We start from the raw sequence: 14,761 nt of genomic DNA, 5'->3' as shown, positions 1-14,761 counted from the left end.
TAAGAGGTTTCTCATTATCTTACTTAGGAATGTTCAAAACATGAATCCTCACATCAACCAGTACTGTACAGTCCCTTTAAAGCAAACAACAATGCTCAGTTTATGCAGTCATATGGAAACAATGTTCTACCTTTAAACCATACAATTGTGTGATTCTCCCCGCTTACTTTGGTGAGTGTCATTGATGTGGCAGAAAAGTGGAGGTAGGTTGATGCACTGGTTCACACGATAACAGGCCATTATAAAGAGCTCAAACATAGAAACAGAAACCAGAAAGTTCACAGAAACCTCCATCTGGTAAATGTCTTCACTTGCACGCAAGCTATCCTCCAAACAATAGCCGTACTCCAATTACACAGATTAAGAGTCTCGAACAAATCAAATCTGCTTTTGAGCTCCTGACTTGTGAAAAAAAAACCAACAAAAACCAACAAATGGAAGAGTAGACACTTTTTTTTTAATTTCTTGTTTCCATTCTAGCAGATATGAAAGCTGTAGCAAGAATGCGCCATTCACTACAAAAATTAACCAACTCTCTTGACTAAAAAGATAAACAGGCAGATCTGTACAGGCATGTGAGCTGTTGCAACCAAAATGGCTACAAGGGATTAAATCTCTTGAAGAAATGAAAATATTACATACGGTACATAATTTTCTTTAAATACAGAATCAACGTAAGAATGCTGAACTTTGTGGCATGTCTGTTACATAGAGAGAGAAAAAAAATACAGCAAGTATCATGGGCATCAGTAGAATCAATTAGACTGACAATGAGAAAACTTACCAAAATGTTTTCATACAATCATCACAGGCTGTGTACTCTTGAGCTGGAAAGACAAAAGTAAAAATAAAAGACATTGGTCATCTGTATTCATGACGCAAGTTGGAGACTATATTGTAAACGGTTACTGAAATGGTTCAATATTATATTTAGGCTGGCTCTATAATGTACCGGTACTAGATGAAAAATTATTGGCTTTATTTGGGCAAAACAATAAAACAACTAACTGTCAGAAAATGCACTATGACACCATGACATTTCAACACACATTTACCCTCAAACTTTATTAAGACACATGCTGCCTGAAAGTGTATGAACATACCAGTAAGGCATATATTTGTGTACATTTTGTGCATACACACACTGGGAGCCCATTCGATGATGCAGTACATAGCACTGTACATTCTTATGTACACTTGTACACACAGGAAAGAAAACACTTCCAGATGCATTATCATATTCTATGCTGCGCACAGAACGGGAGAGACATATATGCCTTGTTGGCCCTACATCATGCTGGGTTTCTAAACCACAAGGTACATGTGCCATGCATCTCATGAGCTTAACATGATAATACCGAAACTGAGATCTTAGAGACTTCTTCCTAGGTGCCTTGCTTGTGTACAAGCAAATTCCATGCAAGTGATTCACCAATTGAGGCTCAAACCACAAAATTAAGGGAAAATATGAACCAAAAGCCAATTCTTATGTCTTCCCACAGGTATTGAGCTGTTTTAGCATCAGGATTATATACAAAATACTAATGTTTGCATTAAATTGGTGATATTAAGAAAAACCTTCAAGATTTCAACACTGGCAGGAAAACCACAGTCTAAACTGCATAATTTGGTAACAAAGACACCAGATGAGAAATTGTATAAAAACATGATTATGAATGCATGACTTCATGGGTAAAGGTAGGGAACTCACTTTCAGCAAATGCTGAACAAAATGTGTGCCAGAAGGCACTAACACAAATATGGGTAAGTAGGACAATGTAATGTGAAGGAGAGCATTTTCATTGTTTCAGTTCCCTGAATCATTTTAGTAAAGGAAGTGATTTTAGATAGTCAACATCCCAAATGTTAAACCAGGATAAAGAGATACTTGTGAAGTGAGAGGAAATGTTGCAATTTTAGGAATGAGTGTAGATCTTCTCAAAGTGGTTTGCGCAATCAGTATCCAGTGTTACCTACACAATTGTATACCAGCAGTCCAAATGCTGCATTTAGAGTTCACTGGCATAATGGGCATAGTCCGTCTCTATTTTCTTTATTCTTTTGCACAAAATTGCAAGTAGACTTTAAGAAGTAATAAAAGTCATGCAACCATAAAATAGTGATCTTATACATGTATGTATCATTAATTTTTTACTAGTGCATCTTCTTGGCTAATGCAAGTCAAATAAGCAAGAACAAACTCATGAAAGCAGTTTGGAATTCTGTAACACCATATATGTATATGAAGACAGAACCAGCATGAGCAGTAATGCAAGCACACAAGCAACTTTGTTAAAAAAAAAAAAAAATGGAAGGGGAACAGTACATTTTCAATTCTTAAATCAAAACCCAAAGATTAAACTATACTATATAGTACAACAAACATTTTCTCACAATTACAGTTCTGCAATTTGCCACTAGTATGCGGAGTGAATCTATGTTCCTTCATATCAAACCTGCTGCATTAATTAGCAGATCACAGACATTCCTGAGGGTAATTCACACCATGCGTATAATCCTCTGCGTAAGCACGCTCGGATTTCAACGAGGCTAGGGTGTGGTCCCCAGTGATAAGGGCGTAGCTGCGTCACTAATGCAATACGTGTCTAATAGGCATACCGCTGACACTGACCTACATTGAGTACCCACACTTGACTTGCACTTCAACACATCAACATGGACTGAATAAACTTCAGTCGAACCACTACAAACATACACACACAAACACTCAAACCCTGTGACGTCTTGGGGCATTGTGTCACTGAACCCTCTGTCCCTCTCTCTCCCTCTTTGACAATTCAGAGTTCGCCTATTCCATGCAGAATGTAGCATCAAAACATGAAGCTACTTTCAACAACAACAAATGGAGATATAAGGCCAAGTAAAAAAAGAAACCAGTTTCTCGTCCTCGCGCGCATCGATTTTGGCCGCCGCATCGATTTTTTTACTATTTACTATTTTCAAAATGGCGCTGAAAATACCAAGAAATTCATAATTCTCGTCCCAGCCCGCTCTCCGCCCGCATCGATTTTCAGTTGCCGCATCGACTTTTTTGATATTTACTATTTTTTCGGACGCCGAAAACACAAAATCGACAATTCACCTACCAATCGTGATGTGTACGCGTCCTCTATCTTAGCTGGAGTGCAGCTGTAGCTTCCGTAGTGCGTATGTAATAACGCATGCATTTATCACACTGCGAGCTCGGCAAGAAGGAATGACCCACAAAGCAGTCGAACTGTAGTTGGATGGGCGCGCGGGCGCGGGCCTGGGCTGTGATGTACAGCGCACTCGGTACGTCGTGAACGCGATAGCGGCAACATCTTTTGCGAACGATCGCTGATACTATAGTATTCCACTTATATTTCGCACATTGTTCGTATTTTTCCCCGTTTCTCATATTTTAAAGGGATGAATTGTACTGTACAAATGCTTGTGAGGATTGTATCGAGTTTACATTTTCATGTCATTGTGACTATGTGCACGTGTGTGCAGTGTCGGAAGGTACGGTGCCAGTGCAGTGGCCGTGCCGGCCGCGTATTACGTATAATTATATGCGTGTCTGTAGCTAGCTGCTAGGGTCCCCCTGGTCTGTCAGCTGTCTGCACGCACGCATGAACACATTCGAATGTGTAGAGGCCCAAACACTGCTCTGTTAACGTTGCATCTGACGGCGATGTATTGTTCTATTTTGAAGAGAAAATGAATGCGCTATTCCAGCAAATGTAGAATTATTAAATGGGTGTATCTACAAAATAAATAACTTTTCCACGGATTCTGGTTTGTCGTATTTCTGCGGGATACTTTTCTTTACGATGTAAATTCACGGACACGGCCGTGAGTCGTATCACCTGTAGTGTGATACAATCAATTCATCATCCAAATGATGAGTGATTATCAAATGTCTTTTTAGAATATGAAGAAACATCTTTAAATGTTTAATGCTATAATGCCATATCAGTATCATTTTGACATCCATCTGCAATTGTACCAGCCAGTTTCCAGTTGAATGTGCTACAATTGTACTGTGAAGAGATGCAGATACAATATACCAGTTGTGTGGACACAAAAAGTCACAAACACCAATGATAAAGCAGTGTTTTGAATATCATGTAATTTATTTCAGTCGTACATTTGTTGATAGAATGTTTTATACCCGTTTCAATTAATAGCACAATACATCAGAACTGCAAGTACACTTGTATCAGAAATGCCATTACAACACTAAATACCAGTATTAAGATGGTCATTTTCCCTTGACATCTGTAGTGGAAAGAAAAAGCAAAATGTATCTGCATGCATGAAGTTTCATTTCAAGTATGGTACATTATTACATGTACAGTCAAACCTGTCTATAGCGGCCACCCAAGGGATACGGAAAAAGTGGCCGTTATAGACAGGTGGCCGCTATAGACAGGTAATCGGGTCAACTTTGTGTGCATTGCCTACATGTACATGTATCATTGTTGTATATACATGTACATTTATGTGTGTACGTATGCACACGTGTGTATCATGCATAGAACAATGCCGGTGTTTATGAAATTGTTGCACAGTACACTAGATGTAGCATGTGCACAGTCATGAATTAGTGCATTATTGTGACTGAATAAGTGATGAATGCAACGGTGGCGATCACTGAATGTTGCCCAGAAATGACTGGCACGGCTAAAAAGCAGAAAAACACCCTGAATTATCAGCTCGGCTACGGCTCCATCGGGTTTTTGGCCGCTATAGACAGGTTAAAATCTACCGCGGGAAACAAAAGTTGTGGCCGCTGGCCGCGTTAGACAGGTGGCCGCTATACACAGGGTCTTTAACATGGCTTTTCTCTCGGGGGGATTTTTCAGTGGCCGCTATAAACAGGTGGCCGCTATAGAGAGGTGGCCGCTAAGGCAGGTTTGACTGTATATCTATTTGTTTGAAAATGCACAGAGTGCAGGCAAGACATACACTGGTGACTTGGGATCTGGTCTCTCATAACACAGCTACCAGAGTGATATTTCATTTCATAAATTGGATATAGAAAATAGTAAAGCCATCTCTCGTTACCATTCTCAGAATTACTGGACGAGAAACACATATTACTTTCATTTTGACAATCCTCGAAAAAATAGTAAGATATCAAATAGTAAGGACCTCCCTCATCGCCTTGCTCAAAAAACCCGGACGAGAAACTGCTTTCTTTTTTTACTTGGCCTAAAATGTTCAAATTCTCAATTTCAGATGACACATACATGGAAAGACATGACATCTGAAAAAAATTTCCACGCACCACACAGCAGTGCAAATCATCAAATTCAAATGTATACTACTGTAAAAGTGGAAATTTTCACGCATTTCGCGCAACCAGAAACTAGCGCGAAAATAAAAGCCCGCAAATATTTTGGCTTGCCATATGTTCCTGTGCGTGATGTCTTGATTCCGCGGAATTAAAAACACGCGAAACTCTTCTTACCCGGCGAAGCGCAAAAAATTAGTTGCTCGAAAATATACACTTTTACAGTAATGCAAAGCAGGAAATGTTCATGGCATGATATTTTCGCAAATTGCTACTGGCATCAGTTCAATTCAATTTAATTCAATTCAATTCAATTCATTTTAATCGTCCAATAAAAAAAAATACAGGAAATTCAATTCAATGCATATAGTGCAAGACAAGAACTTTCACATGTTATGCATTTTAACTTCACAAATCTTGGCTCGCGAAATTCGAGAAATCAAAATGCAAGCGAACATTTCTGGTTTTACAGTATGCATACAGTACCTGTAAATTGAAACTTGAAAGACATACCATAAAAATTATATACTGTAAAACAAGGAATTTTCGCGTGCACTTTAATTTCGCGAATTTCACGAGCGCCAAGATTCGCAAAATTAAAATGCACACGAAAGTCCATGTTTACATTATATGCATTGAAGCCAGTGGCACTTCGCGAAAATTAATGCCACAAAAAAGGCTGTCGGCTCCAATTCGCGAAAAATTCATGCCGCGAATACAGTATATCATGTTTTACAGTATCCAAGCAGAATATGATACGATACTGCTTCCCATTCACCTTACTCCAACCTGCCTGGAAATTAAATATAAACTGCTTTACAAGTGAAATTTTCTCAAATGCCAGGGAGAGTAGGTGCAGATTTAGTGAGGAGGAAAAGATTAGTAAAACACTTACTGAAAGCTTGAGAAAATCAGACAATCTGTTCACAAGTTATCAATTTTCAATGTTTGGGTTAATTCCATGTGATACCATTTCTAAAGGTCAGAGTAGTATGATTTTTAAAAAAAATTAAGAAAAAATTCATATTGTAACATTTGATGAAAAGTGTATTATTTTTATGACAGATTTATTTAAACTAAGGTATGCAGTCTTGAACATTGTATCTATAGGGTGAATATTGTTTTCTGTGCCTTGTGGAAGAGCTCAAGCAAGTCAACTAGCTGTGTCCTATGAAAATGAACTTTAATTCTTTTCAGATAAGCATTTGCATTGTTCGATTATTGTGACATCGTGAACTGTTGTACAGTTTCCACCTCAAGAGGGCAGCACACGAAATTAATCAAAACTTTTAAACATCCATAACTTAACCCGTTCCATACTTCCCGTGGCGTCAACTGATATGCGGAAACGTGGTACACCAGGTTCCCAAAATGTAGACAGGAGTGCCTGCATTCATGACCTAAATTCATGTTAATTTGTGTTTTGCTGCACAGAAATATGGTTTTGATAGAAAGATTTATATAGCTTTTCTTCTATCAATATCTGTTTTCTTTCCATATGAAAACTGCGTGTATCGCAGTATTATTCGACTTTTTCCAATTAAATGTGCGCTTGTTTTGTTGTAAAACTCATAGAGATGTTTTGTTTATAGCGATCAACGGGTGAGCTCAGTAGATATTTGACATCGCTGACCCCATTCACGTGTGTATTACATATTAACAAAAGAGTTTGTGAGCCCATCAGCGCTCATTCTATTCACACCTTTCGCTCCATCGATATAGTTCGATGGCACATGCAGTTGACCGTGGAACAGGGGTACATGTACCGCTTGACTGCTTTTGCACACGTGGATTACCAACCTGTCTGTTCTCTGTTGCCCCGCAAAAAAAATCTTGTTTGGGGGCATTGAAGGCGCTTTGAGAATTGGGGGAGGAATGGGTTAAATAGATTTCAGATTTTCTTCCAGCTCCGAGGCAGCGTTTCACAAATCTTTCTATTCTAATTAAAGCAATCAAACTATTTGATCAACAAAAAAAAAAAAACTTTCACTTTAACAAAAAGAAATATATTCACTCTCACTTAGCGAATGATTCCATATTAGAATGTGGAAAAGCTAACTGTTTCCTCAACTCCAGCCCTCACAGACTGGGATCCTTCCTGGGGAATGGTAAACAGGAGAGTCAGTTGGGTTAGCCTCTGAATTTACATACAATTGGCCCATGGGTTCTGTGGTTAGACCAAATGAAACCAAAATTATGACTAACACACCCTAAGTAAAACACTCTGTTCTTTCCTATTAAAAAAAAAAATAGAAAAAAAGTTACATGATGACAAAGTTGGAAGACAAAAAAAAAATGGCAAAAATCTCTGTCACTAAAACAGCATGTACCTGTTACTGAAACAGATCACATTTACAGTTTATTCTATACTACTACTAGTTGGAAACTTGACTGAACAACTTCTAAGACCTGTATACCATAGGTGATGCAGAAGCAAAGTCATCATATGTATTCATTAGATAATCGAATGGAAATTTACAGTACACAGTGTACGTAAAGCAAAAGTGAGTTGACTTTGCTGCGAACAACCTGCTCTAATCAGAATGAGAAGCAAATCGATTGGTCATAGTGAAACAATGTTGTACCTGTTGTTCGCTATTCACCACTTTGAGAATGAGTCACTCTCAACATTCTGAGTGATCAGGGCCATTCTCGTGGATGAGAGATTCTAATTATCATAGATGCCGCCACCTGAATAGCAAAATATTATGACTAAGATAGTAAAGAGTGGGATATTAATCCCTGTTTCCTTGGTGACACACTCACTGGCATTACTACGGAATATTTGTGCACTGCTCCAATCGTGATTAAAGTCAGATGAAATTGCCATTTACAGGAGAATTTATCTCCAAGAGTGAGATATTTTGTACCGAAAACAGCAAAAACAAGATCAAACTCTCCTGAAATATCAGACTGAAATCATACAACTGTTGTCAAGGACTTCCTTGATTATTTGAATACTGGTAGTTCTTCTGAGCATTTCTAATAGCTGCATTCCCCAACATGTGCCAATGGGCCATATCAAAACTCCACATTTTTAATAACATATTCTTAATTATGTCTCTATTTTTATTTCAAAATGTTTTCCATGATTCTGACAAAGAAACATGTCATACTAGTATTTTTAATATACATTTGATCATCTGACTTACATAAAAACCATGATTGTAGTTTCAAATAGTATCTATGTGATTGACAATAATGTGTACTGACAACCACGAACAATAGGAAAAAATATTTGAACAGTCTATGATGACAGTGATAATATCAATGACAATAATATTGCTGAGCACTATTCATTCACTGACTAGTGATAGTAATAACAAAGACAATGACAATAAATAGCACTAATAATGCAAAATAAGAACAATAACAGTGATCTTTTTCTGGTAAACAATCTTCTAGTGTCCTTTTAATATAAGCCTACAGTGTATAAAACCATTATGGCGGAGAGACGAAGTCAAACACAATTTGTTTTCTGCTAAGTTGGGAACTGAACAAAAAAAAAAAATCTTCAAAAGGAGGTTGAACTCACTGAACCTGTGCTCTCATGGGTAGGTGAGCATTATCAAAATACCCAACAAAAATGAAAATTGTATACACTGAATGGCCGACTTGGGTATAACTTCAAAGAGAAGACTGAGGTAAAGTGCTCATCCACACATTATATTCATGCATCCATTGCCTAAATTGAATACTGCCCCAAGAGTTTGTTTAGAATGAGGCATTACATGTGTACTGAGAACTCTGGCTGGCTCCATTTTACAATATCAGCCTTCAGTGGCACTACATGTATATGTATCAGTATGATTGGAATACTATGCACACTGGCCACTGATACAATATTTCTGGCATAACAAGCACACTTGGTTTGTTTCTTTTCCACAAAGTGTCTGAAATACTGTACATACACTGTATGTAAACAAAACAACAGACTTTGTCATACAACAGCACATCACAACATGATGATCACTTTAGAGAACTTGGCCATTTTCTGTGCATAGTGTACTATCCGTCTGTCCGGAGGACTCTTTTGTATTTTGCCATTAACGCTGTCCTCCGTAGACAGACGGAAGGTTGTAGTACCCATTGCTGTGTGGATGTTCTTAACCACTGTCTCTATGGAAAATTGGGTGAGGTACCTCACCCTTCTCGATTGCGTCTAATTCACGGCCCTAGGTCGGCAAATTTAAGCTTGAATAGTTAAATCAACTATTCAAGAATAGACTACACTCACCAGATTAATGAATAATCCAATATTTCGGTAGAATTTTCAACGCAAAACAGACATCAACCCGCCCGTCGCGTCGTCACGTTCAAACTGCAGAAACATACAGTATGAAGCTATTAGCCAATCACATGCGAGGTAGTTTCTACGTGTTTTTTTTACTAAAAAAAGCACCTCGCATGTGATTGGTTTACAGATTCAAAATGGCGACCTACAGCTAGCGAACGGCGATGTTGCAATATGGATAAAATTTCTGCATTATAACCGCGTTCCTGTGAGTATTTCGATTGCAAAATGTGAGAAATTCACCCCAAATATTGCTGCATAATGTGTCATGTCATGTCAAACTTGTTTGAATGTAAAAAAGCTGTCTGAAATTTGGTTTATCGTAACGTTTGATCTGTGCGCGTTGCTCCACACAGGAGCTGGGATCATTGACTTCGGTCTGTATACGGAGGGGATCCGTGAAGCCAGACGCAGTCTCCGCGGAACATTCCCCGACGGACAGATACAGACCGATCTTTCGGTCAAAGTGTACCCTTGCTTCATGTTTGAGCATAAAATTGAGCACCTACTCAACACTCCATGGGAAAATGAGTGTAGTAACTATGCAGCTAGGAAATCCTGACTATTATGTAAACACCTATGTTCATAATCAAAATGCTGGATGTATTTTTGTTAACCAATAATTTTTGTTTTTTTGTTCTTTCACTTTTTTCTGCTACAGAGTGATATGTATCGACAGATTTTGGGGAATTACAAAATGTATGAACTGTTGATCTGAATATTAGTCTCATTTCTGTGGGCCCTGTAACATACCAATAATTCTTGAGCCCACTGACTGCTACAATGTGAGTCAACAAATATTTACTGTGAAGGTTACAAGGCCATGATACACAGTGTATGCACCGAGTGGCCAGCTTGGATTTTAGAAAAACTATCCAGTCAACCTTGCCTAAGTCCAATCTATTTGGACTGAAGATGACTTAGAGAAAATTTGACTTATGAGGGACTAAAATTAATGAATATAAAGAGAAGAGGACTTGAAAAGACCTGCGACTAAGGCGATTATTCGACTTATGTGAGGTCATTAAGCAAGGTTGACTGTACGTAGATGTAGTATACTCTGCACCATGTGACCAAAGTAAACACAATCATGAGTCCGCGGCGATCCACACACTATGTTGTGCATGCCTGGCAGACCCTTTTATCATCTCGCAACCATTGTAACACTCTGTTGACCTCTGACCCTACTCCATATAGCTCACCAGACAAACAGCCATGATGACTCTGATAGTGGGAGGAAACTTTGTAAACGTTTGGCCCATTTTTGCACACACTGTGCACTTCTCATATAATATCTTCTCAGGACTCAGGTTAATGTTGTCATACTATAACTAGAGAAGCCTGTCTCATGTTTTCCTTTCAAGAGTAATTTCTGGATTTATATGGATATCTGAACTGAAAGTATTCGTAGTAAGAATTTTATCGGTTGTCTTTAATGGCAGTCATTTTCTATATATGTAGATTATGGGGGAGGGGGCAGTCTATGTTGAGATGAAATTCTATGCTCGTCTGGCATATTTTGAAGTGGTTTTCACCATTGTACTTTCTTTTCTGAAAGCACACAATAAGTATCTGAACATTGCTTTCAGATCTGTAAAGATTCTTAAAATAATGTCATTTATTTTACCATGGTGAAGACTTGCATACTTGTGTGTAGGCCCTACACAGCAAGACATGAGAGCCATACAGATTGTCTTATTAAAGGACAAGTTCACCTTCATAGACATGTGGATTGAGTGAATGCAGCAATATTTGTAGAACACATCAGTGAGAGTTTGAGCAAAATTGGACAATCCGTTAAAAAGTTATGAATTTTTGAAGTTTCTGCTCAGTCACGGCTGGATGAAAAGACTATTATAGCTTGTGATGTCACATGAGTACAACGACATAAAGAAAGAATAAAGAAAATTCAACATATTTCCATTTTTCTCGCACAACAAAAGAACACTCGACTTCTCTCTTTCAGCAGGCAGGGGGAATAATATCACCCTTACCATACGTCAGTAGCAAGTCGAAGAACTGTGCACTTTATTCAAAAAGTAAAGTTTTGTGAAATTCTCTTTTTATTTTCCTTATATAGTTGTACGCATGTGACATCATACACTGTAGTAGTCTTCTCTTCCAGCAGTGACTGCGCAGATACTTAAAATATTCATAACTTTTGAACGGATTGTCCAATTTTCCTCAAACTTTCACTGATGTGTTCTACTAATATTGCTGCATTCTCTCAGTCCTTATGTCTATGAAGGTGGACTTGTCCTTCACCACGATAAGTGGTTATATATGTTGATTACCACTTACAAACTTCCTCCATAATATAAAAAGTGCATCATATATTTCCTTTCATTGCTAAAAAAAGGAAGTGATGTCTATAATTTGCTTCCTTTGACAATTTTTTGTTTTCAGATCAATTTCAAGATTAATTTCTTGCATAGATATGTATGCAGATTTCAAGAAATAACAATGGCATTCATAATGTAAGGTTAAGTCACAGGTCATAGAACTATCCATTCTAATCTTTAGTTACAAGTCCAAGACACAGTACTAACAGAAATAACACAATGATTTATTATGACCTAAAAATGGAATGTACCCATTATCAAAAACAATCACGTACACAAACAACAAACAGACAAATGAATGATGTACAACTAGTCATTGTTGGAATTTGGTGGTATAACAGTGTCATGTGTACATACAGTATATGCATTCAATATTTACATAAACCCATGGATTAGATTTAAACTGTGTTAGGCTTTGGATTCCAACAATTTAACTGGCTTTATGTTTATATTATGCCAACTGCATTTATTAACAAACTATCTTTTTCATAACATAACATTTTATATACTTTTTTTTTTTTTTTTTTTGGGGGGGGGGGGGGCTCCTGAACTACAATGTACAAGATATTTGTATCACACATTACAATGGCAGATACCTAAGATGCATATAATGTAAAGAAATATCAAGTAACCTCCTGAACGTGTTGACATACACTGTATACCCTTTGCATTTGACATATCTTGTGGTATATATGTTGCATACATTGTACACATGGAAATTATGGATGTAACCTTTCTCACTGTGTCTATTGCAAACGGAAGGATTCTGTAACTAGCAGACCCTATAGAAATTTTGAATTTATATTTTGATATAGGTCTAGTACCAGTAGATCTAAATGTAGCCTATATGGATATTCAGAATCTCCATGGATTTTTTTTTTTTATTCTTGTTCACAGGAAAGAAAACCTTTTACCACTTGTCTACATACCATTCAAGTACTAGACTGACATTTTATTTTGTTTTGCTCTTTTGTCCGTTTTTCTCATGCCTGTTTCACAGTGTTTGATCACCAAATAATCACCATTAATATATTTTAGATATTACAAAAATAATAAATTCAAAATGTAGAGTTTCTATAGCACAAGAAGCAACGAGGGTTCCGTTCATGATGTAGATAATTACATCGCAGTGCACCAGCTATTGTAGCACCGTGCGTTGCAACTACAGTGTACGCACCTCTCCAGTGCAACTATGCAGGAACCCCATAATAATAAAAACAGACACTTATCTCCTGTAATAATAAAACCTTTTGATAAATTCGCGGAAAATGCATGGTTACTAGCCTATAATACTGCTTCGAAAATACGGAAAATCATGACTTGATCTACCTTGGGTGATTCGCAAACTCTGACGACAAAATACCGGCAGGCATCGGTATACAGATCTGCGAGTGGCATGCTAACGACAGGCTAGGCTCGTGTAATGAGGAACACTATCTGACGGGTTTCGGGCCGCACCCGTATCGCGATGCATACGCCCTACTGCTGCTGCCACAGTGTGCGGGTGGATGTGTGTATGTTATACCTAAACACGGGTTTGGCTGGGTTGGGCACGTATTACGAAGGGTTGGGCAAGGCAATGGGCCGACATCAAAACACCACCACCAATCGATAGATCACATTCTAAAATAGACACAAGAAACTACTTCTTTCCACTTACCATTTTCGTTACATTTGAGGTATGCACAGTATTTATTCCTCCCTAGCAAGACTTCTGTGCCTTCGTCTCGCCTCTTATCGTCAGCCGGCAGAATAGGGCGTAGTTTTTTCACCGCTGTCTCAGCCGAGCCTGACGGTGCACACTCCATGATTGTGTGTATGTTCCCCTACTCTCGCGTTTGACAGCGAACTCGCCCACAATACAAGTTGCCACACCCTTTGTCAGCATCCGGGTTCTTCTCTACAAGGCACCACCCCGACGATCATGCGACTTCGATATTGCCGCACCCTTCCAAGTGTAGGCTGTATCTCCACCGCGCCTTTTTATTACGTATTTGTTTAAGTCATTTAACGCCGATATTCTTTATTTGCACATTCGCCAGTACCAGTCGTGCTCCGCCCCTCTAAACCACTTTACCATAAGACAGTAGTTACAGTACCTGTTATTTGACATAGATCCCCTTTGAGCTCCCAATTTTCACTCAATCGCTTGTCTACCATACAAAAAAGAAAGTAGATATGAATACCCGGTTAGTAGTCTCTTGAACTTGGGTCTGGAAAGTGGGAACCTATATTATTTACAAACCAAGATGACGATAGTTATTTAATGTGAGATCAACTGGATGATAACTTCAATGTCTGCAAGTTTATGATTTTCCGATTCATTTTGTATCACCATTCCTTTGGAGCGGTAAGCTATTAATGTGACTGTAGGTGTTGGTTCCCAGCTAAATAGATAGAGCCAGGAAATAAAGAAAGGGGCGTGTAAGCTCCAGTGCTAGCGAGGACACAAGCAAAAAAAAAAAAAAAATACAGTAGAATGATAACACGTAAATCAATCGGAGCAATTTGATATCGGTAGCTCAGTACTAATCAATTTTGCGTAAAGATAGGGGGCGGGCATTTTCTCGTAAATAGGCGGGTGGTGTGGTTGTCATGATTGTTTGGCAGCGAGTTGGCCCTCTAAAGCCAATTTGATAAACTTGCAAACACGTTCTACTTCAGTACCACCATCTTCCCTCAATAAAGTTGGTTACGTAACATTAATACACTAATTCTGTGTATGCCATGAACGTATGTTATATGAATATTGAACAGTATGATAAAATTTGGGGTCTCGATTTCCTGTTCAAATAAGACCTCATGGATGATAATTCTGTTAAGCCCCTAGATGCTGTCGTGTAA

The 14,761-nt window shown here is 38.2% G+C and overlaps 1 protein-coding gene across 2 annotated transcripts in view; it reads right to left on the bottom strand.

Moving 5' to 3' along the window:
* The window catches only part of LOC139721663 (uncharacterized), a 61,125-nt gene extending 47,168 nt beyond the window's left edge, over window positions 1-13,957 (bottom strand). The window contains exons 1-2 of one of the 2 annotated variants that reach the window (XM_071632990.1): window positions 13,578-13,957; window positions 785-827 (exon numbers count right to left, since the gene is read on the bottom strand). In XM_071632990.1, the coding sequence (XP_071489091.1) occupies window positions 785-827; window positions 13,578-13,725 (191 nt within the window). In that variant the 5' untranslated portion in view covers window positions 13,726-13,957. Of the gene's footprint in view, window positions 1-784; window positions 828-13,246; window positions 13,329-13,577 lie in introns of those variants that run through there. The other variant, XM_071632991.1, reaches the window with a different exon arrangement.
* Between the last annotated feature and the right edge of the window lie 804 nt (window positions 13,958-14,761).

Source organism: Diadema antillarum, unplaced genomic scaffold (genome assembly GCF_040938485.1).
Source record: "Diadema antillarum isolate AM-2024a unplaced genomic scaffold, OU_Dant_1.0 scf00000146, whole genome shotgun sequence".
NCBI classification, from domain to species: domain Eukaryota; kingdom Metazoa; phylum Echinodermata; class Echinoidea; order Diadematoida; family Diadematidae; genus Diadema; species Diadema antillarum.
Note: the sequence above shows the minus strand (reverse complement) of the source record. Positions and strands in the feature narration are given on the sequence as shown.